Raw genomic sequence first — 25,993 nt, forward strand, 5'->3', positions numbered from 1 at the left:
AGAGGGAAAGATGAACAGAGTGATCCTTGATGAAAACCTGCTCTAGAGTGCTCAGGATCTCAGACAGGAGCCAAGGTTCACCTTCCACCAGGACAACGACCCTAAGCACACAGCCAAGACAACACAGGAGTGGCTTCAGGGTAAAGTCTCTGAATGTCCTTGAGTGGCCAAGCCAGAGCCCGGACTTGAACTCGATCAAACATCTCTGGAGACCTGAAAATAGCTGTGCAGTGATGCTCTCCATCCAACTTGACAGAGCTTGAGGATCTGCAGAGAAGAATGGGAGAAACTTCCCAAATACAGGTGTGCCAAGCTTGTAGCGTCATACCCAAGAAGACTCAAGGCTGTAATCATTGCCAAAGGTGCTTCAACAAAGTCCTCACTACTTATGTTAATGTGATAATTCCATTTTTTTTTATATATATACATTTGCAAAAAAAATCTAAAAACCTGTTTATGCTTTGTTATTATGGGGTTTTGTGTGTAGATTGATGAGAAGAAACAAATAAAATAATCCATTTTAGAATAAGGCTGTAACGTAACAAAATGTGGAAAAGGTCAAGAGGTCTGAATACACTGTATATCCAAAAGGGCAATGGGGACAGGAATAGAAAAGGGGAAAATAGATGAAAAGACAAAGACCAGTTCCAAATAGAAAGTGTAAAATAAAGACAATTCCTTCAGTTATCACCAAGAAACACAGTTAGGCCAGAGGACAGCTGCATAAATGGTCACACACAGATCATACACTCACACTGCATTTAGGAAATCACAGTCTGTAAACTTTAAAACATTAGGGAGAAGTATCCATCACTACATTAGCCGATTCCTTTGGCCTTGCAGAGTGACGTCCCCTCTGTCTCCTACTCCATCATGCCCCAGGCCTCCTCTGCTTTCATATAGTACTGGTTGGCCAGTCGGCCTTTCATTGCTTCCATGGCTGCGTCTGCTGCCTGTGTGAACAGATCACCTGTGCCAGAGAAAGAGAGAGTCTGTGGTTAGTCACTGTAAGTACAACAGAGGTTATCACACCGAGGGCTCAAGTTAGGGTTTAGTTCTAGTTTAAGTTCAGCTGTGTTTCTCTCTGCTTACTTACCTGCTCTCTGTGGGTCTCGGTCCAGGCCATGGCCCCCCTCCTGGTACATCTCAGCCTCTCTGGCCAGCAGCAGGTAGAGAGGCTCGTCCTGCATGCCGTCAAACTCGCCCCCCTCGTCGTAGTCCGTCATGTTCAGGGCACAGTTGTACCAGCTCACCGCCTCCTTCCAGTCCTGGGACCTGAGAACCACAGAGGTTTTTATAGGTTTGTTATGAAGAGGCGCTTTTCATTTAACATCCATTTCACAGTCCTGATATAGTCTGTGTCTTGGGGACTGCTCTCTATTATTTGTGTAATCTGTATTGTTCTGGGTTGATAGCTTCTCATCATAGATGGTCCCATCATTAGTTGATATCTGATATGTCCCCCCAGTCTCTGACCTGTCTGGTGAGAGGATGATGCCGGTGTCGAAGGCCCTGGCCACCAGGATCATACAGGGTCTGTCTCCTGCCTCAGCAGCCTGCAGCAGGAACTTGAAACCCTTCATACGGCTCCCTGAGTTGTCCTGATCACAAGAAAACAACATACAGCATGGAATTACAATATAGAGAAGGAGTCAAAAGACACATTGTGAATTAGAGAGAGAGGTAGAGAGATAGAGAGAAAGAGATACCTCTAGCTCAATCTCTGACAGTATATGGTGTGGCAGCTGTAGGTAACACTGTCCCAGGGCAATGATAGCCTCTAGTTCCCCACACATGGCTGCCGTCTTCAGATGGTACATGGCTGAGTCCTGGTCCCACTGCTCCTCCTTTTCACAGAACCGACCACCCTCGTGGTAATTCACCATCGCCAGGTGGACCTGGGGAAGAGGCAAAAGGCGATTTATTGTGTGTTTTTAGTGTGTGTACGTGCATGTGTGTGTGTGTTCCAGCCACTCACTTTCCCCAGGATGGACTTCCCGGTCTTCCTCTCCAGGATCATGGAGTCGAGTCTCTCCACCTCCACAGCAACACAGGATGGCCGGTGGACGTGAGAACGAGAAGTGTGGTAGACACTCCATTTCTCATCTGTCAGCTAGACAGACAGAGAGCATAGAAAAGGTCAATGAAGCACTGTATATGTATGCATGTTCATAGTACTCAAGCCTCAACTTGTACATATCTGATTTAACACTAATGCTAATCATACCACAGGTATGCAGTGAGAGATGGAACAGGCAGTTACAGACCTATTGATTGGTTAGGTGATTTGATCAGGGAGGGAGCAGGTGAACATGTTGACATGGAGAGGCCAAACAAGGACACACATAGAATAAGACCAAAACACAGGGCGGCTGCTGAGTTTGAATTCCTTTTCTTGGGTGCAATAAAACCTTTGCCCCTACTAAGCATACATCCTTAGAAAACAAGCATGTGTCAAATCATCAACTGACACAGTGCAACGTCAGTGCTCCACCCTGCAAAGGCCTGGGTTAGTCCCCTTCATGCAGAGGACAGGGCTGTTGGCTGTTGGAGACGTTTACAGCAAGATAATTTAGGTTTGGGTTAAGGGAGGATCTGCTAGGAACCTTTCTCTAGCAAGGAGACAGACACAGCAGCAAAAACCCAGTTAGCTGTCAGTTATCCCATGGAATGGAGCCATAGATTAGACAGCAGGAACTCTACACTAGTGAGCAAAGGATAGGGGGCGACAAAGATGAGCAAGGGGTTATTTGATTATAGCGAAGGTGGCTTTGATAATGGTCATTTATTTTGTTTACCCATCCGACTCAGACTGCTGTAGAGGTGGGGCGGGCCTACATGGTGACATAAACGGAGCTAAAGAGAAGGTCAGATTCACACATACAGAGAGTAATAGGTTAACAGCTTTTGATGTTGGGGCGTCAGAGAATCCATGTCATGGTGGTCCAGTGTGGCTCAGTTGGTAGAGCATGGCACTTCCAATGCCAGGGTTATGGGTTCGATTCCCACGGGGGACCAGTATGAAAATGTATGCACTCACTACGGTAAGTCGCTCTGGATAAGAGCGTCTGCTCAATTAATCAAATGTAAATGGTGAGCAAACATGAACAATAACTTTGGTGTCAGCTAGAAACAATACAAGACTAAAGAGGAAGTAGTTGACTGTTTCCATAAAGTATTTATGACTGACAAGCTCACCAAGACTGAGTGTTGGTGTAGAGAAGAGTAATGTCCCCCATCGTTGGGGTCCCCTTCACTTGGACACCCACTGTCTCCTCCATTCTCTGAGTCCTACAGAAAACAAGCACAGGCCTCAGTTTATGTCAACCACAACTAATGTCATTCTTGTGATCAGGATTCGTAAGAGCCATTTCCACAAAGCCTTCACTGACCTTGTGTTCTGGGCTGTGGCTGCGGTTGTTGTGTTTCTCCCGTTCATCCATCTCATTTACAAAATACCAATCTGAGGGTGGGAAACCAGATGTTAGATTAGAAGAATGGCAGATTTTTTAAAGAGTTGAGTTCAACTATATCTCAAACTGAGCCCTTGTTCATTCAACCTCTAGTCTAGGGTATCAAATAACAACACCGGTTAGTTTGTTTTTATGGGGCTTTAGGCATGCTATTTGGAACGTCATGCTAATGCTGGGCTGCAGCTAATAAAACAAACCCAGATGTTGGGTCACTGACATCACAGGCCCACAGATAACCTTCTAGATTAACATACAATTAGATAAGTGTTATTTGGGTGTACTATAACCTCTAAGCCCTGTTCCTACCCAGAGGAGACTTTCCCATGGAGCCCATAGAGAAGTGCTGTCCTAGGGGGGAGCCAGGGAAGGCGAGGGGCGAGCAGGGGATGGAGTCACTTATAGTGTTGTCCCCAGTCAGGGTCTCTGACAGACGGGAGAGAAGTGGGGGCGCACGGCCCACTGAGATGGTACGAACACGAGCTGAACCACACTGTTCCTCACTACCCCTCAGTACCGTCTGGGCCGACCTCTGATTGGAGGGGAGGGTTGAAAATATTGTTAAATATGAGGACTAAAAGACAATTCTAAATAGCTGCATAAAAGTTGCATGACGTCTCGGGCATGTGTTCAAATAATTTCCACGGTTGTATCCTGTCTGTGATGTGCTAATATAATTTCTGTGGTAATACGATGCCTGTGGCTACAACTAGGATGATATGTGATGCTATGTGTCATCGGTCTCACACACTTTGATTCTACTTCAATATATTTCTATGGTCTCACCAGCAGTCTGTTGGTGCAGTCCAGCTGGCTTTTCTCTGCAGTGGAGAGGTCAAAGGGTGTGAGGCCCATACTCTTACAGATCTTATTACACAGGTGGGAGTGGAAGAACAGCGCCATGCCCCGCACACCTGTAATACACATACAAGTATGTTGCAATCTAATTGAAAGTATTTCGCTAGGTGGGTCACAACTGAAAATGTCAGTCTACCTTTGTGTTGCTAACAGTGTGACTGTGTGAGAGAAAGCCGTACCCAGGTTTCCATTTCCAAAGCCTTTGCCCTTCTCCGTGTGGATCTGGGGGTCCGTGTAGAGGTCCCCCACCCCCTGGATGTCCACCACGATCAGCTGGTGGGCCGAACGCTCAAATGAGAAGTGACTAAATGCCTGCAGGCAGACAGAAAATCACTAGTTACCAGCAAACAACGAAAATATGGTGGTTTACAGGCATTTTGATAGGTTGGAAGTTCACACACAGAACAAAGAAAAATGATACAATTTCAAATCTAGCATTTTCAATTGATAACAAAGATGAAGATGCATTGTTGGGTTCTGCAGCTCAGGAGTAATCCATGAAGTTGGCCAACACATTTACAGCAGTAACAGCCTGATGTTGTCGTCCTTGACGAAGAAGTACCTGTGGAGTGAGCCTGATGTTGTCGTCCTTGACGAAGAAGTACCTGTGGAGTGAGCCTGATGTTGTCGTCCTTGACGAAGAAGTACCTGTGGAGTGAGCCTGATGTTGTCGTCCTTGACGAAGAAGTACCTGTGGAGTGAGCCTGATGTTGTCGTCCTTGACGAAGAAGTACCTGTGGAGTGAGCCTGATGTTGTCATCCTTGACGAAGAAGTACCTGTGGAGTGAGCCTGATGTTGTTGTCCTTGACGAAGAAGTACCTGTGGAGTGAGCCTGATGTTGTCGTCCTTGACGAAGAAGTACCTGTGGAGTGAGCCTGATGTTGTCATCCTTGACGAAGCCGGAGTTGGAGTTGTATTTTGTGTACTTCCCCTCAATGTAGTGTTCCAGGTGATACAGAGGTTTACCTGGACGCTGCATCATCTCAATCACACACATCTGCATGATGTCCACCTGGGAGGGGGAGAGAGTGAGAATGGTTAGTTTCATTGTTAGAAAATCGTGGAAAATCCACAATCAATCATCTAATCCAGGGGTTTCTAAACTTTTTCAGCCTGGGACCCAAATGAGAAATTCTGTGTTTTCCTGGGACCCCCTCTTTTGACACCTTCAACTATACATAAATATCGGTACTTTTCATTGCCCTTATGCCTCAAACAAATGCAATATAGACAAATAACAATGAAATATAATAATATAAATAGCTATTCATGTTTATTTTACCTCATTAAAAACACTCTTATAGTGCATTTGTAAAGTATTCAGACACCTTGACTTTTTCCACATTGTTACGTTACAGCCTTATTCTAAAATGGATTCAATTGTTTTTCCCCCCCTCATCAATCTACACACAATACCCCATAATGACAAAACACTAATAGGTTTTTAGAAATGTCAAAAATGAACAAACATTCAGACCCTTTATGCAGTACTTTGTTGGAGCACCTTTGGCAGTGATTACAGCCTTGAGTCTTCTTGGGTATGACGCTACAAGCTTGGTACACCTGTATTTGGGGAGTTTCTCCCATTCTTCTTTGCAGATCTTCTCAAGCTCTGTCAGGTTGACCAAAGCCCTTCTAACCCCGCTTGGTCAGTTTGGCCGGGTGGCCAGCTCTAGGAAGAGTCTTGGTGGTTCCAAGCTTCTTCCATTTAAGAATGATGGAGGTCAATGTGTTCTTGGGGACCTTCAATACTGCAGAAATGTTTTGCTACCCTTCTCCAGATCTGTGCCTCGACACAATCATGTCTCGAGATTTACAGACAATTCCTTTGACCTCATGGCTTGGATTTTGCTCTGACATGCACTGTAGGACCTTATATGGACAGGTGTGTGCCTTTCCAAATCATGTCCAATCAATTTAATTTAAAGGAGAGCCACACACTCTTAGGAGTTTGTCTGTCGAAACGTTGGATATTAGGTTATTACATTCAATTATTGCATCTGTGCTCCTAGAGTGTGCAGCTCTCCTTTAATTTTTCAAGATTTCTACTCCGCTAGCCAGCACCTAAACCTAAATAGGTGTGCGTTTCTTTCACCTCTAGATCAATCAATTGAATTTACCACAGGTGGACTGCAATCAAGTTGTAGAAACATCCTAAGGATGATCAATGGAAACAGGGTATACCTGAGCTCAATTTCGCATCTCATAGAAAAGAGTCTGAATACTTACGTAACTAATGTATTTCCATTTTTTTTTAAATAAAATTTGCAAACATTTCTAAAAACCTGTTTTTGCTTTGTCATTATGGGGTATTGTGTATAGATTGATGAGGATTTATTTTTATCCAGGCTCCCAAGTGGCGCAGCTGTCTAAGGCACTGCCTGCATCTCACTGTAGAAACTATTGTTGAAAAAAAAAATCTAGATTGGAACGGTTGTTAAAATACAATAAATAATTTGCATTCTGAATTGGAATACACTGATTGAGCACATCACACAGATGTAGACCAGAAAAAACACACACAGTGCTAATGAGGTGTGTGGCTGGTTGAAGCTTTCAACAAGCATTTATATTCTGGGCTCAGTTTTTAAACCTGAGCCCAGAATATAAATGCTTGAGAATGTAAACCTGAGGTCATGCTTCCTGCTGAAGATGAACAACCCAGAACTATGTGTGGGTTTGCCTCAAAAAGCATCTGGCTTCAATCAGTTTATTCCAGTTCAGAATAAAAATGATTACTTGTATTTTAACAGAAACAGTTCCAACCTAGACTTGTTTTCAACAATCCTTTCTACAGTAAGATGTACAGTAGGCCTGATCCTTTTATCTTCATATGTACTGTAACTTAGTGTTGCACTATCAGTAGCTAGCTAGCTTGCTTGCTTTGGCTAATATTAGCAATCTAACTAACGTTAATAGCTGTGTACAAGGGAATTGTTTGAAAGAGAAACTCACATCTACATTGAGAGATAATATTCCCTTATTTCTGCTTATTATCTATCGCCTGTTATAAAATGACAACAATGCCTTGCTAGTTGACTTACTCACTGTCGAAGCACTGTTTCCTGAAGCATTCTGCCCGGTTCTAAAAAAAACTCTCTGGGTTTACCATCATGCTGTGGATGTTTGGTCAGAATGTGTTGTTTTAATTTGTTCATTTTGAGAGAATCATTACTAAGCACTTCCCCGCACCAAACACATTGTGGACGCCCCTCGTTGTTCCTCAAAGTTTGTATTAAACCAAGAGAGAAACTCATCGCTGTATTTGCATTTCATGACAATTGAGCTGTCAGAACTTGTGGCAAACGTGACGCCATTTGATGACACAAGTCATTTGATGACATCGGTGAGTGAAGGCGAGTGAGAATGGCAAGTCATTGTCTGACAGCGTATCATCTGCTGCTGAACAACAGCGCTGCGTCGTGTGGGTCGCTAAGCTGCTAAGCAGATAGCGCAATGAATAGAGTCCATTTACACTTGGACAAATCAATTCCAGTAATTAATGAAATCATACTTTTACTCTAACACGTTAACCTCTTGAACCTATAGGGGCGCTGTGTCATTATTGGATAAAAAGACGTGCCCGTTTTAAGCGCAATATTTTGTCACGAAAAGATGCTCGACTATGCATGGAATTGACAGCCTTGGAAAGACACAACTCTGACGTCTCCAAAACTGCAAAGATATTATCTGTGCGTGCCCCAGAACTAATGCAACAGGCGAAACCAAGATGATGTTTCATACAGGAAATGCCCCGGATTCTGAAGGCGCTGTGTTCCAATGTCTCCTTATATGGCTGTGAATGCGCCAGGAATGAGCCTGCGCTTTCTGTATATTCCCCGAGGTGTCTGCAGCATTGTGACGTGTTTGTAGGCATATCATTGGAAGATTGACCATAAGAGACTACATTTACCTGGTGTCCCGCCCGGTGTCCTGTGTGCGTAATCAGTAAGTCCATGCGCGTTCCATTTCTTCAGAATTGAAAGTAAACTGCCACAATGGATTTTATCGTCGATAGATATGTGAAAAACACCTTGAGGATTGATTCTAAACATCGTTTGCCATGTTTCTGTCGATATTATGGAGTTAATTTGGAAAAAAGTTAGCGTTTTAATGACTTTTTTTTTTTCTCTTTCTTTTTTTTTCTTACCCAAACGTGATGAACAAAACGGAGTGATTAGTCGACACAAATAATATTTTTTGTAAAAACGGAACATTTGCTATCTAACAGAGTCTCCTCATTGAAAACATCTGAAGTTCTTCAAAGGTAAATTATTTTATTTGAATGCTTTTATGTTTTTTTGTGGAAAATGTTGCATGCTGAATGCTAGGCTTAATGCAATGCTAGGCTATCAATACTCTTACACAAATGCTTGTTTAGCTATGGTTCAAAAGCATATTTTGAAAATCTGAGATGACAGTGTTGAGAGCAAATAGATTAATTTCATTTCATTAGCCATTTTCATGAATAGTTAACGTTGTGTTATGCTAATGAGCTTGCTGATAGATTTACACAATCCTGGATACAGGGTTTTTTTCGTAGCTAAACGTGACGCAGAAAACGGAGCGATTTGTCCTAAACAAATAATCTTCCAGGAAAAACTGAACATTTGCTATCTGAGAGTCTCCTCATTGAAAACATCTGAAGTTCTTCAAAGGTAAATGATTTTATTTGAATGCTTTTCTGTTTTTTTGTGTAAATGTTGCCTGCTGAATGCTAACGCTAAATGCTACGCTAAATGCTACGTTAGCCATCAACACTGTTACACAAATGCTTGTTTTGCAATGGTTGAGAAGCATATTTTGAAAATCTGAGATGACAGTGTTGTTAACAAAAGGCTAAGCTTGAGAGCTAGCATATTTATTTCATTTCATTTGCGATTTTCATGAATAGTTAACATTGCGTTATGGTAATGAGCTTGAGTCTGTATTCACGACCCCGGATCCGGGATGGGGAGATCAGAAAGGTTAAGACCCACCATGAACAGGTCCGCGACCCACCCATACTTAAAGAAAGGCTGATCTAATCAATCAATCAATTGACCAATCAACTGGATGACTCATTGGTTAATTAAATGTTCCATCCATACCTGTTTGGGTGGCCTGTGGCGGTTGTACTCTTCTCCCCAGAGTTTGGCCTCCATCTGCAGCCTGACATCCTCAAAGTACACATCCCTGTCCACAGGCTCCATGTAGCGCTTCGTCACATAGTTACACGCACTCTTCCAGTTACTACTGTGGGAGAAGTTAGACAGCTTCTTCCTGCAGAAAGATGGAAAGGAAATATGGAAAAATGACAAAGATTAGAAGAATGGCACTGTATTAAAATGACAGGAACATTTAAATGAGTAAATCCAACTAAGGTGAAATACTTCTAAGGGTTTGAGTCACGTATCTCTTGGGATTTGTGTATTTTTGCTGATAAACCATAAAGATGTTTTCTATGGTGAGAACCTATGCGTGAGCTTGTTAGTGGGTGAGGGTTTATTTGTTAGACTGCCAGTGGTCTGATATAGACAGGATGGATGCCTCATTGCCTCCGCTACACTGTCCCCACAGAAAGGGATCATAATATCATAATAAGGTCACAAACTTTCAGATAGAGAACTCCACTGGGTGCCATGTTGTCATGAAAAGTTTGAGAATTGAGAATGTGAATTAGAATGTTGTAGTCATGGAATGTTTGTTTCTGTCTAGGGATCTATCTAGGGCTCTAAACTGGACTAAATGGGTCAGGGAGATATTTGTGGAATGTGGATTGGGGACCTGAGCAGCTCGTACCGTCTTGTCATTTTGTTTACACTGCATGAAGAGGAAAGATCACACGGCTCTGAAACTTGCAGGAACAAAAGGCCAATAAGAGACCAGGCCGTATGGAGAATTATTAAAGATAAAGTGTGTGACACTTACGTTCTGAAGCATTCCCTCATGGCACCGCGTCCAAAAGGCTGTGAGAAACCAAAAAGACAAATCAATAATTGCTGAGAAACTCAACTCACCAAGCTTTGGAAGACTTTCACATTCATGTAAACAGTGTTACTACATTCCACATACATATCCACAAGTCCAACAATGTTCTGATGAATAATAACATAGATTACTGCTGATTTAGGAGTGGAGGCATACCTGGCCAGACATCTTGATGTGCACTGTGTCTTGAGACCACTCCGCTGTGATAGCCTTGTACCTGTGGAGAGATCAAGCAAATAAACATCCATTGATCAAACATTATTATTCAGTTCTATATGGTCCAGAATTCTGGACTTGTTTTAGCAATATGGTGATGACTAGAAATTAGTCCATATACTGAAGGGGTCGGGGTTAGAACAAGGGGACTGAAAACAGAAACTGACAAACATTAGAGTACTTGGATTTGTTCTAACCAGGACCTGCTCTGCTTATCCTCAAATAGTCCAAATATAGTCATCCATAACCTGAAAATAGTCTAATCTATGATGTCACGTCCCCCAGGATTAAAAGGGGTTGTGAGATATTCCCTTGGTTTGGTGATGTTCAATGTCAGAGCCCAGACCCAAAGACCATGTGGGAATGCATTTATCACCCATGTGAACTTGACGTTACACGTCACAATCAATTCTCACCATTGGGATCATTAACAGTTTGTAGGGTTCCTTCTCTAGACTGGATCCGATCCTAGGGGGAGAATTTCAAACACACTGTATGTACAGATTATGAATGCTTGGCTTGTCTGAGACTGGGTCAGCCATACACACCGATAAGACATATAACAGACCCAGAGGCAAAATATTTACACAGTCTGTCCTGCCAAGCATACAGTGCCTTGCGAAAGTATTCGGCCCCCTTGAACTTTGCGACCTTTTGCCACATTTCAGGCTTCAAACATAAAGATATAAAACTGTATTTTTTTGTGAAGAATCAACAACAAGTGGGACACAATCATGAAGTGGAACGACATTTATTGGATATTTCAAACTTTTTTAACAAATCAAAAACTGAAAAATTGGGCGTGCAAAATTATTCAGCCCCCTTAAGTTAATACTTTGTAGCGCCACCTTTTGCTGCGATTACAGCTGTAAGTCGCTTGGGGTATGTCTCTATCAGTTTTGCACATCGAGAGACTGACATTTTTTCCCATTCCTCCTTGCAAAACAGCTCGAGCTCAGTGAGGTTGGATGGAGAGCATTTGTGAACAGCAGTTTTCAGTTCTTTCCACAGATTCTCAATTGGATTCAGGTCTGGACTTTGACTTGGCCATTCTAACACCTGGATATGTTTATTTTTGAACCATTGCATTGTAGATTTTGCTTTATGTTTTGGATCATTGTCTTGTTGGAAGACAAATCTCCGTCCCAGTCTCAGGTCTTTTGCAGACTCCATCAGGTTTTCTTCCAGAATGGTCCTGTATTTGGCTCCATCCATCTTCCCATCTTCCCTGCTGAGGAAAAGCAGGCCCAAACCATGATGCTGCCACCACCATGTTTGACAGTGGGGATGGTGTGTTCAGGGTGATGAGCTGTGTTGCTTTTACGCCAAACATAACGTTTTGCATTGTTGCCAAAAAGTTCAATTTTGGTTTCATCTGACCAGAGCACCTTCTTCCACATGTTTGGTGTGTCTCCCAGGTGGCTTGTGGCAAACTTTAAACAACACTTTTTATGGATCTCTGATCAGTCTTCTCCTTGTATGAGCTGAAAGTTTAGAGGGACGGCCAGGTCTTGGTAGATTTGCAGTGGTCTGATACTCCTTCCATTTCAATATTATCGCTTGCACAGTGCTCCTTGGGATGTTTAAAGCTTGGGAAATATTTTTGTATCCAAATCCGGCTTTAAACTTCTTCACAACAGTATCTCGGACCTGCCTGGTGTGTTCCTTGTTCTTCATGATGCTCTCTGCGCTTTTAACGGACCTCTGAGACTATCACAGTGCAGGTGCATTTATACGGAGACTTGATTACACACAGGTGGATTGTATTTATCATCATTAGTCATTTAGGTCAACATTGGATCATTCAGAGATCCTCACTGAACTTCTGAAGAGAGTTTGCTGCACTGAAAGTAAAGGGGCTGAATAATTTTGCACGGACAATTTTTCAGTTTTTGATTTGTTAAAAAAGTTTGAAATATCCAATAAATGTTGTTCCACTTCATGATTGTGTCCCACTTGTTGTTGATTCTTCACAAAAAAATACAGTTTTATATCTTTATGTTTGAAGCCTGAAATGTGGCAAAAGGTCGCAAAGTTCAAGGGGGCCGAATACTTTCGCAAGGCACTGTATGTCTCTGCCTAGAACTCTGTGTACCAGGGTTTTTATTCCAGTCAGGAGTCAGCCACTGCTACTGGGGGCATGGGACAAGAAGATGGCACCATGCCATTGGCTAAGAGACCAGAGAGGCTTAGGTAGAGTGAGGTTACGACTAGAGTTGTCCGGCAGCCACGAGTCATGACCGCAACCAAATTCCACATGACCGTTGAGTAACGGTAACTAGGCTTCTCCAAAACTGTGCTCTGATGGTCATTAGTAGCATACCACACTTTCTAATGGCCTGGTACTCAGTGCCATACTGTCCCTCTAATCCCTCTACCAAATCAAACACTTCATGAGAGCCCTGGAGTTTGAGCAGAATAGGACCACCTTTGGCACAATGACTTCAGCGATGTCTTTTACAAAATAGCCTCCAACACTCTACTCAGCTAATTGGATGCAGTCTATCACCGTGCCATCAGTTTCGTCACCAAAGCCCCATATACTACCCACCATTGCGACCTGTATGCTCTCGTTGGCTGGCCCTCACTTCATATTCATCACCAAACCCACTGGCTCCAGGTCATCTATAAGTCTTTGCTAGGTAAAGCTCTGCCTTATCTCAGCTCACTGGTCACCATAGCAGCACCCACCCGTAGCACGCGCTCCAGCAGGTATATTTCACTGGTCACCCCCAAAGCCTATTCCTACTTTGGCCGCCTTTCCTTCCAGTTCTCTGCTGCCAATGACTGGAACGAATTGGAAAAAATCACTGAAGCTGGAGACGTATCTCCCTCACTAACTTTAAGCATCAGCTGTCAGAGCAGCTCACAGATCACTGTATCTGTACATAGCCCATCTGTAAATAGCCCACCCAACTACCCCATCCCCATTTTGTTATTTATTTATTTATGTTTTGCTCCTTTGCACCCCAGTATCTCTATTTGCACATTCATCTTCTGCACATCTATCACTCCAGTGTTTAATTGCTAAATTGTAATTATCTCCACTGGGATTCTCTGCCTGTAACCCTATTACATGGGCTGAGTCACTGGCTTACTGGTGCTCTTCCATGCCGTCTCTAGGAGGGGTGAGTCACTTGAGTGGGTTGAGTCACTGACGCGATCTTCCTGTCTGGGTTGGCGCACCCCCCTGGGTTATGCCGTGGAGGAGATCTTTGTGGGCTATACTCGGCCTTGTCTTAGGATGATAAGTTGGTGGTTGAAGATATCCCTCTAGTGGTGTGGGGGCTGTGCTTTGGCAAAGTGGGTGGGGGTTATATCCTGCCCTTTTGACCCTGTCCGGGGGTATCGTCGGACGGAGCCACAGTGTCTCCCAACCCCTACTGTCTCAGCCTCCAGTATTTATGCTGCAGTAGTTTGTGTCGGGGGGCTAGGGTCAGTCTGTTATATCTGGAGTATTTCTCCTGTCTTATCCGGTGTCCTGTGTGAATTTAAGTATGCTCTCTCTAATTCTTTCTTTCTCTCGGAGGACCTGAGCCCTAGGACCATGCCTCAGGACTACCTGGCCTGATGACTTCTTGCTGTCCCCAGTCCACCTGGCCGTGCTGCCGCTCCAGTTTCAACTGTTCTGCCGCTCCAGTTTCAACTGTTCTGCCTGCGGCTATGGAACCCTGACCTGTTCACCGGACGTGCTACCTGTCCCAGACCTGCTGTTTTCAACTCTCTAAAGACAGCAGGAGCGGTAGAGATACTCTCAATGATCGGCTATGAAAAGCCAACTGACATTTAGTTCTGAGGTGCTCACCTGTTGCACCCTCGACAATTACTGTGATTATTATTATTTGATCCTGCTGGTCATCTATGAACATTTGAACATCTTGGCCATGTTCTGTTATAATCTCCTCCCGGCACAGCCAGAAGAGGACTGGCCACCCCTCATAGCCTGGTTCCTCTCTAGGTTTCTTCCTAGGTTTCTGTACAGCACTTTGAGATATCAGCTGATGTAAGAAGGGCTTTATAAATACATTTGATTTAATTACTTTGCCACTACGGCCTATTTATTGCCTTACCTCATTTGCACACACGGTATATAGATTTTCCCCCTATTGTGTTATTGATTGTACGTTTGTTTATTCCATGTGTAACTCTGTGTTGTTGTTTTTGTCGCACTGCTTTGATTTATCTTGGCCAGGCTGCAGTTGTAAATGAGAACTTGTTCTCAACTGGCCTACCTGGTTAAATAAAGGTGAAATAAATTAAATATGAATTGAAATAAGTGTTTTGATAGCCTCTAAAAATGAGGAGGATCCCATCAGCTTTCTATAGGCTAGGCCTACTATATTTATTTCTCAACTTCCCTAATATTAAGCACATTTACAACAGGAGTTGCCTACCTGCTTGGCATGAAAATTAACCACGGGAAAATAGTCCCTTCATTCGCTATTCAAGTGCATACGGATGACATATCTTTTCCCCCGACCCTGGTCCATTCTAAATCAAAACTATTTTCACACATACAGTGGGGCAAAAAGGTATTTAGTCAGCCACCAATTGTGCAAGTTCTCCCACTTAAAAAGATGAGAGAGGCCTGTAATTTTCATCATAGGTACACTTCAACTATCACAGACAAAATGAGAATAATAATCCAGAAAATCACATTGTAGGATTTTTAATGAATTTATTTGCAAATTATGGTGGAAAATAAGTATTTGGTCAATAACAAAAGTTTCTCAATACTTTGTTAAATACCTTTTGTTGGCAATGACAGAGGACAAACGTTTTCTGTAAGTCTTCACAAGGTTTTCACACACTGTTGCTTGTATTTTGGCCCATTCCTCCATGCAGATCTCCTCTAGAGCAGTGATGTTTTGGGTCTGTTTCTGGGCAACACGGACTTTCAACTCCTTCCAAAGATTTTCTATGGGGTTGAGATCTGGAGACTGGCTAGGCCACTCCAGGACCTTGAAATGCTTCTTACGCAGCCACTCCTTCGTTACCCGGGCGGTGTGTTTGGGATCATTGTCATGCTGAAAGACCCAGCCACGTTTTATCTTCAATGCCCTTGATGGAAGGAGGTTTTCACTCAAAATCTCACGATACATGGCCCCATTCATTCTTTCCTTTACACGGATCAGTCGTCCTGGTCCCTTTGCAGAAAAACAGCACCAAAGCATGATGTTTCCACCCCCATGCTTCACAGTAGGTATGGTGTTCTTTGGATGCAACTCAGCATTCTTTGTCCTCCAAACACGACGAGTTGAGTTTTTACCAAAAAGTTATATTTTGGTTTCATCTGACCATATGACATTCTCCCAATCTTCTTCTGGATCATCCAAATGCTCTCTAGCAAACTTCAGACAGGCCTGGACATGTACTGGCTTAAGCAGGGGGACACGTCTGGCACTGCAGGATTTGAGTCCCTGGCGGCGTGGTGTGTTACTGATGGTAGGCTTTGTTACTTTGGTCCCAGCTCTCTGCAGGTCATTCACTAGGTCCCCCCGTGTGGTTCTGGGAGCCCATTTGCTCACCGTTCTTGTGATCATTTTGACCCCACGGGGTGCGATCTTGCGTGGAGCCCCAGATCGAGGGAGATTATCAGTGGTCTTGTATGTCTTCCATTTCCTAATAATTGCTCCCACAGTTGATTTCTTCAAACCAAGCTGCTTACCTATTGCAGATTCAGTCTTCCCAGCCTGGTGCAGGTCTACAATTTTGTTTCTGGTGTCCTTTGACAGCTCTTTGGTCTTGGCCATAGTGGAGTTTGGAGTGTGTCTGTTTGAGGTTGTGGACAGGTGTCTTTTATACTGATAACTTCAAACAGGTACCATTAATACAGGTAATGAGTGGAGGACAGAGGAGCCTCTTAAAGAAGAAGTTACAGGTCTGTGAGAGACAGAAATCTGGCTTGTTTATAGGTGACCAAATACTTATTTTCCACCATAATTTGCAAATAAATTAATGGAAAATCCTACAATGTGATTTTCTGGATTTTCTTTCTCATTTTGCCTGTCATAGTTGAAGTGTACCTTGATGAAAATTACAGGCCTCTCTCGTCTTTTTAAGTGGGAGCATTTGCACAATTGGTGGCTGACTAAATACTTTTTTGCCCCACTGTATATGATTTAGAATATGTAAAGACAAGATTAAATTGAGAATAGTCTGATGGGTGAGATAATATTCTAAGGCAAGAAACAGCACATGCATTCTTGTCTGCTAAATGAACTAGTGTAGCTCACAGCCAGCCAGATTAGGGCCTAACATAAGGACGACTCAGAATATGCTACTCTGTTCTTCTGAAATAGGCTACATTTTCTTCATATCATGCTTCCGTAGACCTGGCTAAAATAAATAGTAATGTTCATGAGCTGAAATAAAAAATTCCAGAAATGTTCCAAATGTACAAAAAAGCTTATTTCTCTCAAATTCTGTGCAAAATGTGGTTACATTCCTTTTGGCTTCAGACTAAGTGTTTTGGCGTGAGCAGGCAGACAGCCCAGATATCTGCCACAAGGGAAATTTGTGCACAGGCCAAGAAAAACTTGTAAGGGCCATAGGAAATGCAGTGATGTTTATATAATGTACTGTACCTACAGAAAGGGCAGGGGTGTGGGGATGATGTGTATTTGTCAACTACTGACACACACACACACATCTGTACCTGTATCGTATGCATGGCTCTGTCTTGACTTCCTCCAGGTGAAACTCAGCCCAGAGATCAGGCATGGCCTTGGCCTTCTCTAAGGCTCTATTCCACGCTGCCTGGTACAATGGGAAACAAGACTCATCTTTTAGATAACTATCACATTGTATCACAGCTTATGCTAAGGGAAGCTACAGACACTGGGGAAACATAAATGAAAACACACAGATTAAGGATGTGACAGTCATGGAATTCTGGTAGATTTTTTTGTCAGCCCAAAAAACAAAAACAAATCGTAAGTATTATTTTTAAGACGCACATTTTCTCCTCTCCTCCAGACTGCATGTGCTGCAGGGAGTCGGACACTCATGTGGTTTTCCGACAGCAAGGCTCAGATCAACATGGCAGTGGTGCCATTGTTTATACATTTTTTCTTTATAATTTATACATAATTTCCAGAAAAGTTGGTTCCTGTTTCAGTCATGTCTTTGGTCACGTTCGCATGGGTCAAACAAAAACACCCTAATTAGTGGTTGACCATAGATCTTTTTACAATGCAGGCGATGGCTGCAGAATGAAGTTGGTAAAGAGCAGTCGACTAGTCAACTTCCTGTTTGCAAAAATTCTAATAGTTTGTCTAATTTCAGTTTGTAATTACAGAGAGATCCTTGATGAAAACCTGCTCCAGAGTGCTCAGGACCTCAGACTGGGGCAAAGGTTCATCTTCCAACAGATCAACATCCCTAAGCACGCAGCAAAGAAAACGCAGGAGCGGCTTAGGGACAAGTCTCTGAATGTCCTTCTGTGGCCCAGCCAGAATCTGGACTTGAACATCTCTGGAGAGATGTGAAAATAGCTGTGCAGCAACGCTCCCCATCTAACCTGAGCTTGAGAGGATCTGCAGAGAAGAATTGGTGTACCAAGCATGTAGCGTCATACCCAAGAAGACTCATGGTTGTAATTGCTGCCAAAGGTGCTTCAACCATTACTGAGTAAAGGGTCTGAATACTTATGTAAATGTAATATTTCATTTTTAGAAAATGTATTATTATACATTTGCAAACATTTATAAAACCTGTTTTTGTCTTGTCATTATGGGGTATTGTGTGTAGATTGATGAGGGGAAAAAATGATTTAAATGATTTTACAAGAAGGCTGTAATGTAGCAAAATGTAGAAAAAGTGAAGGAGTCTGATTACGTTCCGAATGTACTGTACATGCTAGAACGCGCCAATAAGATCTCGCTAGCTCATGCTTGGCTCTGCCCCTTCCTTGCTTTTTCTGCCCCTTCCTTGCTTGTTCTGCCCACAACGACTCATTTGTTCCCATTGGAAACGACAAGCTGTGGTCTATCTTGGGTTAGTTATAAAAATCTTTGGCACCATAGCCAAGCACAGTATGAGTCATAATACCCATAAAACCTGCCGGTCAAACACGGAAATGGTTCAAATAGTTTATCCATCATTAATTTTATCCATTGTGGATTTTAGAAACACTTTTTGTATAGACTTACCCTGGCGTGACGTTTTCATAAACGTGTAAATCGCTCTCAGACAAGGTGACTTATCAATATATTAGCCTATATTTACCCCCCTCCAAAAATGAAATGCTTAATTAGCTGCTAATGTGGCTATCATAAAGAACTACAAATTCCTGTCTCAAGATTCACATCACTCACCAAATCCATGATGATCTGGACGGGACAGGCATGTTAATGTTAGCCACATGTAATGTTAATATTAGCTACATTTAGTAATTAATAAATTGGCTAAAGTTTTTTTTAAATTGACAATTCTGTGTACTGTCATGGGCAAGTTTTAAATTGAAAATGCATGTTATCTAGCTAGCTAGCTCATGGCTAGCTAGTTAACAACATTAGCCTGACTAGATGGCTACATTTGCTGTCTATTTGTCTAGCCATTTAAATGCACGAAAAATTCATAAAAACAAGTTTAGCTTTCTTTGGCTTTTATAAACCAACAGTCTAGCTTGCTAACATGATAGATAGATGGTGAAGCTAGGACTAGGCATTCTTGATAAAGTGTGTTTGTGTCCATGGGTGAGTAGCCTACTTCACTTGTAGCTACCCCAGCTAGCTGTATTATTTTAGTCTGGCTTTTTTAGAGGTTTCAAAGATGGACTGATTAGCATCCTCACGATTCAGTGTGCTTACTTTACTGCGGGAAAACATTGATATGTTTGCTGTTACTCTCTGGACAGCAGATCCTTAGTATAGCTAGTAGGCCAGGTTACAGTGTGTAAACTTAAGTCCTACCTGCTATGGTGGGTCTTTAAATTAATTGGTATTCACACATTTGTTTTGTTTTTTAGGTAGAATTACCATCATGTTATTGATGCCAAATTGCAAACCTGATTTTCACCTTCTGTTTTCCAGAACCATTGGGAGTGCCCGAGTCTTATCACCTCTCAACTAGGTACACTGTTTCAACCTGGAACACTATTCTCCTGCTTTGGTCTGTTTCAGTCATTGCAGGAAGTCATGAAGAGCAAGAGTGTGTAAAGAGTTTTGTCCCAGCCCAGCTCTAACACCTGACTTAAATAATCAACATATCGAATCACAGTGATAGGCTATGATTTGTAATGCTCCACTCTCAAGTTGAAGTTGAACTTGTTGACTGATGCCAAGGAGGCAGCGGCTGCAAAGAAGGCAGCGGCTGCAAAGAAGGCAGCGGCTGCAAAGAAGGCAGCGGCTGCTAAGAAGGCAGCGGCTGCAAAGAAGGCAGCGGCTGCAAAGAAGGCAGCGGCTGCTAAGAAGGCAGCGGCTGCTAAGGCGGCAGCGGCTGCTAAGAAGGCAGCGGCTGCTAAGAAGGCAGCGGCTGCTAAGAAGGCAGCGGCTGCTAAGAAGGCAGCGGCTGCTAAGAAGGCAGCGGCTGCTAAGAAGGCAGCGGCTGCTAAGAAGGCAGCGGCTGCTAAGAAGGCAGCGGCTGCTAAGAAGGCAGCGGCTGCTAAGAAGGCAGCGGCTGCTAAGAAGGCAGCGGCTGCTAAGAAGGCAGCGGCTGCTAAGAAGGCAGCGGCTGCTAAGAAGGCAGCGGCTGCTAAGAAGGCAGCGGCTGCTAAGAAGGCAGCGGCTGCTAAGAAGGCAGCGGCTGCTAAGAAGGCAGCGGCTGTGAACGAGAAGACTGCAGCACTGATGCACACCTGCCCTATCTGTCAGGTGAGTAAGTTTGATTAACTGTATGTGCTCAAAATCCCTCTTTTGAATTGATAGAGGAAAACAATACAGGGAGAGATATGATAAGCAGACAAATCAACAGAGGATCATGAGAAGTTTGCTTCAGGAACTTTCAGCAAAAGATAATCATAATGAATCATGAGATATGATACTGGGCCAAGAGTTTTTCCTGACCACATAACCTGACCATGGAAAACTCTTGGCCCTATGATATATAAGTATCAATGTAGAAATAGGAGTCTTTCTATTGACCTACTAGGAGGATAAAACGTCTCACATTAGCTGTCCTATCTGAAAGTCACCCAAGAGCTCTACATTGCACAATAGCATAGATCATTAACGTGCTGTCACCAGATTCATTTTACAACCACAGCCAGCACAGGAGCTTTTCTTGTCTGAGGCCTAACCAGGAAAAACTCCTGACTACACATGAATGTCAGGACTGTTGTACTCAGCTTTATCAGAACTAACAGGCTGACGACACCGCTCACATCGCGTGCACAAGCGTTACAAAATACATTTTGAAGTCTATATTATTAAATTATTGCACCCACACTAATCGCGCGCGCCAATGAGCGTCTGCGTTGCCAAGGGCTAAAATTAAAGTCAGTTCAATTTGTGACGCAGATCGCGCTTCAAGTCCTGCCTCTCCCATCTCCTCATTGGTTTATAGAAGCAGGTACCCACGTGCCATTTCCTCATTGGTTACACCCACAAGCAGGTACCCACGTGCCATCTCATTGGTTATACCCACGTGGGTGACAGAAAGACGAACAAGGTCAGTGGTGGTAATGCACCTGCAAACGTGATCATGACATGCAGGTTAAAATATCAAAACAAACTCTGAACCAATTATATTAATTTGGGGACAGGTCGAAAAGCATGAAACATTTATGGCAATTTAGCTAGCTAGCTTGCACACACTAGCTAATTTGTCCTATTTAGCTAGCTTGCTGTTGCTAGCTAATTTGTCCTGGGATATAAACATTGAGTTGTTATTTTACCTGATATGCACAAGGTCCTCTACTCCACCAATTAATCCACACAAACAACAGTCAACCGAATTGTTTCTAGTCATCTCTCATCCTTCCAGGCTTTTTCTTCTCTTGACTTTATATTACGATTGCCAACTTTCATAAATTAGGTGCATTACCGCCACTGACTTTGTTCGTCTTCTGTCACCCACGTGGGTACCTGCTTCTATAAACCAATGAGGAGATGGGAGAGGCAGGACTTGCAGAGCGATCTGCATCACAAATAGAACTTCTATTTTAGCCCTTGGCAACGCAGACGCTCGTTGGCGCGCGCGAGCAGTGTGGGTGCAATAATTGAATAATATAGATTTCTAAATTAATTTTGCAACACTCGCGCACGTGTCGTGAGCGGTGTAGTCAGCCTGTCATGTCCACCAGTTCCCTCGGGAAAGCAAAGAGTTTGACGCAAGTCATTCATTGTCAATGGAGCGGTCCGCACCGCTGCGTTGAGGATGTTGCACTAGGCTGCAGTCCGTTCTGTGTATCACGTGTTTTCAACTCGTGTGTTGCTTTACGGTATGGTGGTAAGTTACAAAGATAAGTTCATTAACATTCAGGCTAGTTAGCTAGCTATCAAACTACAAAGCAATCACTTTGCTAGATAGCTTAGCTAAGAAATTGCCAGTACCTAGCTTCCACTTTCCAGCAAATAATTTCACCTTCAACTGACTAGGTAATCCAATCGTATTGGCAATGTGTCTACATGCAGATTTTTTGCATGGAGGTCCCGGTAACAATCAGCGCTTTGGTCGAACACAGCAGGGAACCAAGAGACAACAAAAATTACCTCCATGCTGAAACCTTTCTGCAGCCTTGCAAAGCACATGTGCGTCAAGTACAGCAAATCCGAACTAGACATCTACTAAAACAACATGGAAAAACGAAAGAGCATTTAGTGGACGGCGTGACCTACTCACTATGCCACACACACTCTGCAATTTAGATAAGATATAACGTTACTCTAAGAGATGGAAATGTCTCTTCTGCTTTTAATCCAACCCCCCACCCCCGATATACACACACATTAGGTTGTAGAAGCTGGAGCTGAGGGCAACCACAGTGCAGCACCTAATAAGCAGTAGGTGGCAACTGACATCCACCTAGTGTATATTTAGCCTAAACTATTTACATTGATAGACGAAGGTCATGTTTTTAACAGGCAGAAAGCCACGTCTGGTTGGTGAGAAACACACACTGGGCATTGCACGTCAGTCCCTGGTCACCTGCAGTTTGAGTGTCCCTTCACACGTCCCCAATGATACTATATACAGCATAGCTGTGGTTGTACCCTCAATGATATCATATACAGTACATCTGTGGTTGTGGCCTTGTGCTCAGACACTACCTCCTCACAAAACTGCATCACCAGATATAAGACAAAGTAGTGGTAAGCTATGGTACAGTATAAACAGCCTGTCTGCCTGTTGCTTTTCTGATACAGTTTGCACCGCAGTAGAGCTGAAAATTACATTTAGAATAAGAAACAATACCCTGTTTCACCCATGTGCTTATTAGATTTGCATTAGCCTAACTGTTGATATATTCCTGAGGACTCCTGCATGGGTTAGGGAAGATCAAATTACAACTAAGGAACTAATGGTTAGATAAAACAGGTCATGCAAATACAATGGAAGGAAGGAAGAAATTATTTAAAGACTGAATTAATGACGGGAAGGTGAGGAAGAAGGAGGCAGTCACTGATGCAAAAGGAGGGGGGAATGAAACAACGTGGTGAGTAACGTACCCGTCCATTGTCAGATAACGCCCCAAACTCAACTGACCGTTGTTGTGGAGTTTCCTTCTCTGTTTCTGTTTCATTCTATGTGGAGAGGCAGAGAAATGAACTGCTTAATATTAGCAACTTAACCATATGTGAGGAGCAGAGCAAAATATATGCGATTGGTTGACTATGTTGGTGTTGAACTTTCCATGAAAAGGGAAATATTATCATGTTATTGCCAGTAGAATGTGTTTTGGAACTTGCTTCCAACATGGCAACCCATAAATTCTACATCTCAAACAGTCTGCCGAACTCTGAGGGAGGGCTATTTATTATTCCCCACTCTACAGGCTGGCCTACTGGATCAAAAGGCCAAGGGTTGCGACCCGTGTTGTGAAAGGGTTGTTTACATATGACATCATCATGTGAGGTGAGAGCTGCTCTCTAGGTACTTCCTGTTCTGAGAGTAGAGACGAGAGGGAGCTGACCTGCTGTCAGCCACAGCAATGCAATCACACACAGATGGCATTCTCCTTCTCTCTAGCAGTGTGCGCAAGAGCTCAGCATTTTGCATACTGACATTAGAGCAATACAGTACATGGCAACATGTTGCCAGTCAGCTGGTACTTAAAGAATCTTCTGAACCCTGGTAATATTGCACCTACACTACTGCTGCTCACCTTGTACATGAAGGAGTTTTGGGGAGAGTTGGACAGCTGATTGCTGTGGACCAGGTTCTTCAGATAGCCACAGATGTCTTTGGCCTGGCTGACAGGGTCGTCTGTGATGGGACAGATGTAGTAGTCGTCCTCACCGCTATCATTAGCTTCGCTAAGGGATGGAGCATGTTGACCTGGGGTTCTCTGTTTCCTTGGGTTATGCTGAGCACTGCCCACCTCCTCCATACTAAACATCAGGTCATCCTCCATGGTGGCTTGTAGGGGTGTGTGTGATGAGTACTGGGCTGGGGAAATTGCAACAGAAACACAAAGATGTGAATATGCATGTACACACAGAGATGGCTGTATTGCCTAGTTAAATTAAGGTTCAATAAAACACAAAAAATACAAATATTGACACAATGACAATCTAACTAACTGTGTTTAATTGTGGCCTATTCAATCATCACAAATGCAACAAACTGTCACATGTGGATGGCAGTATTTGGTTTAGTCTTACATTGCATACAGGAACACTTGTTTAGACATCCAACAAGTACAACTATTTTATAAAGTAATAATTATTACTACACGTATTACCATTGAACAAAAACTGCAGCTGAACAGTAGTGAGAAAGGCTCGGTGCTCACCCATCAATCACACCTTTTCAATGTTCGTAAAGAGTTGAGGGCTTATAAAAAAACATTTGCTGCAGTACATTTACAGTACATGAGTGTAGACAAAGACAGTACTGCGGCGATTTACCTAATCTGATCAAGGGTGTACAGAGACTACTCGATGAAAATATGCGTGCCTTGATAATCCTCCAACAACTTCCTCTGTCTGGCGGTATTTGCAACGTTTTCAATTAGTTGGGTTGCCTTGCTAGCTAGCTGTTATTCCAAGTCAGAGGGCCGCTGCTGAACTGTGGTGGATTCTGACTCTCCGAGGTGGCCAGAGGGTCCAGGGCGAGTCCCTCTTCTCTGTAGTTTTGTATGTTCACCCGTCCAGGTTGGCGGCGTACACGTATTGTTTACAGCCTCGGACAGCCGCACCCCTTTAGGCAGCGAGCCAAAAAAAGAATGTACATAAGTATATGTATGGCCACTGCGAGTGGTCACAAACACTAAAATGAAATTAGTAGAGTTTTCACCACAGACGATGCCACGTGGTGAAAATTCATGTCCAACATCTAGCAAACGGTTGAAAGTCACTCTCAAGCAGCTAACGTTAGCAGTGCGACAGATGAAATGGTTAGTGCTACTCGGGCTCATTGGGACGTCCCTAACCTAACCAACAACCCAATTTAGACTGGGTTGCAACCACAGATGCTTCAGCGTCCGCATGCTTCCCATCCAAAACAGTTCGGAAGACTTCGTGCAAATATCATGACGACATTTTGTGACGTTTTTGTTCGTTTTGAAAATCTGTGAGGTGTTTTTCGGCAGTTAGGGCACACGGGATTTTTCCGAGAGGCAAGGCGAAGTTCGGAGCCGAAGTCTACGTCGCTGATTGGTCAAGAGTAGGGATTCTTCTGAGAGAAGCCTCGTTTCAAGCAAATATTTTAATTTTGAAATACTGCACCAAGCATCGTAGTTAGATATCCTAGGCAAAAACGTCAAAATGAATGACAGATTTCTTGAGTTATGTTTGGATTAATTCTGACTGGAGGAAGTTTATACTAACTATGGCGTATCGAAATGGACAAAGAGTACTATTAACGCTTTTTTCTCCTTTTTCTTTTTCTTCTTCTATGATATAATGGCTGTCCGCAAACCAACTTTAAAGGTGCATGCAGCCACCTACTGTGCTGGAATGTATAGGCAATCACAGTTTACAACATTTTTAAATCCTCAGATTTAACTCAGTACTTCTGAGAATATGAAAGAGCCCTACTAACTTCTAATAGACCCTCCCCCATCCCCACAATTCCTTCCAATCCCCCCCCCCCCCCAACCCGTCCAACCTCAATGACCCTACACTTCAATCTTTCCCTCTCTTCAACATACTTACAACAATATAACAACATATGCTCCACCGTTTCATCGACCACACACTCCAGACACAAACCATTCACATGCTTGCCAACCAGATGTAATGACAAGTTAAATGTACAATGTATAATTTAGGGGCTGCAGGTAGCCTAATGGTTAGAGCTTTGGGCTAGTAACTGAAAGGTTTCTGGATTGATCACGTTGAGGGAGAAGTTGTTGTCCTGGCACCACATGGCC

At 43.2% G+C, this 25,993-nt stretch overlaps 1 protein-coding gene across 7 annotated transcripts; it reads right to left on the minus strand.

Moving 5' to 3' along the window:
- Positions 1 to 458: 458 nt before the first annotated feature.
- Positions 459 to 25,510, minus strand: LOC110502851 (eukaryotic elongation factor 2 kinase). 7 transcript variants are annotated; one of them, XM_036960573.1, is made up of 18 exons: positions 24,413 to 25,510; positions 23,783 to 24,066; positions 23,127 to 23,201; positions 17,174 to 17,274; positions 10,456 to 10,516; positions 10,240 to 10,277; positions 9,420 to 9,591; positions 5,063 to 5,341; positions 4,508 to 4,640; positions 4,257 to 4,384; positions 3,780 to 4,002; positions 3,393 to 3,463; positions 3,199 to 3,291; positions 1,979 to 2,113; positions 1,710 to 1,898; positions 1,477 to 1,601; positions 1,097 to 1,275; positions 459 to 970 (listed from the first exon to the last, which is right to left on the minus strand). In XM_036960573.1, exons 1-18 carry the CDS (start codon positions 24,414 to 24,416, stop codon positions 864 to 866), a joined length of 2,397 nt encoding a protein of 798 aa, XP_036816468.1. In that variant the 5' UTR covers positions 24,417 to 25,510; the 3' UTR covers positions 459 to 863. The 7 variants fall into 7 exon arrangements, with proteins under 7 accessions (XP_036816468.1, XP_021436862.2, XP_021436860.2 ...); XM_021581187.2 differs by having other exon boundaries at positions 24,528 to 25,509; XM_021581185.2 differs by having other exon boundaries at positions 24,362 to 24,515.
- Between the last annotated feature and the right edge of the window lie 483 nt (positions 25,511 to 25,993).

The sequence above is a fragment of the Oncorhynchus mykiss genome, chromosome 23 (genome assembly GCF_013265735.2).
Source record: "Oncorhynchus mykiss isolate Arlee chromosome 23, USDA_OmykA_1.1, whole genome shotgun sequence".
NCBI classification, from domain to species: Eukaryota; Metazoa; Chordata; class Actinopteri; order Salmoniformes; family Salmonidae; genus Oncorhynchus; species Oncorhynchus mykiss.

Coding starts and splice junctions, on each gene's coding strand:
- LOC110502851 (XM_021581185.2), bottom strand. CDS start 24,416: ATGGGTGAGCACCGAGCCTTTCTCACTACTGTTCAGCTGCAGTTTTTG. Junction 17,275..23,126: donor CGTTATCTGACAATGGACGG/GTACGTTACTCA, acceptor CCATTGTACCAG/GCAGCGTGGAATAGAGCCTT. Junction 3,464..3,779: donor CATGGGAAAGTCTCCTCTGG/GTAGGAACAGGG, acceptor TCCCACCCTCAG/ATTGGTATTTTGTAAATGAG.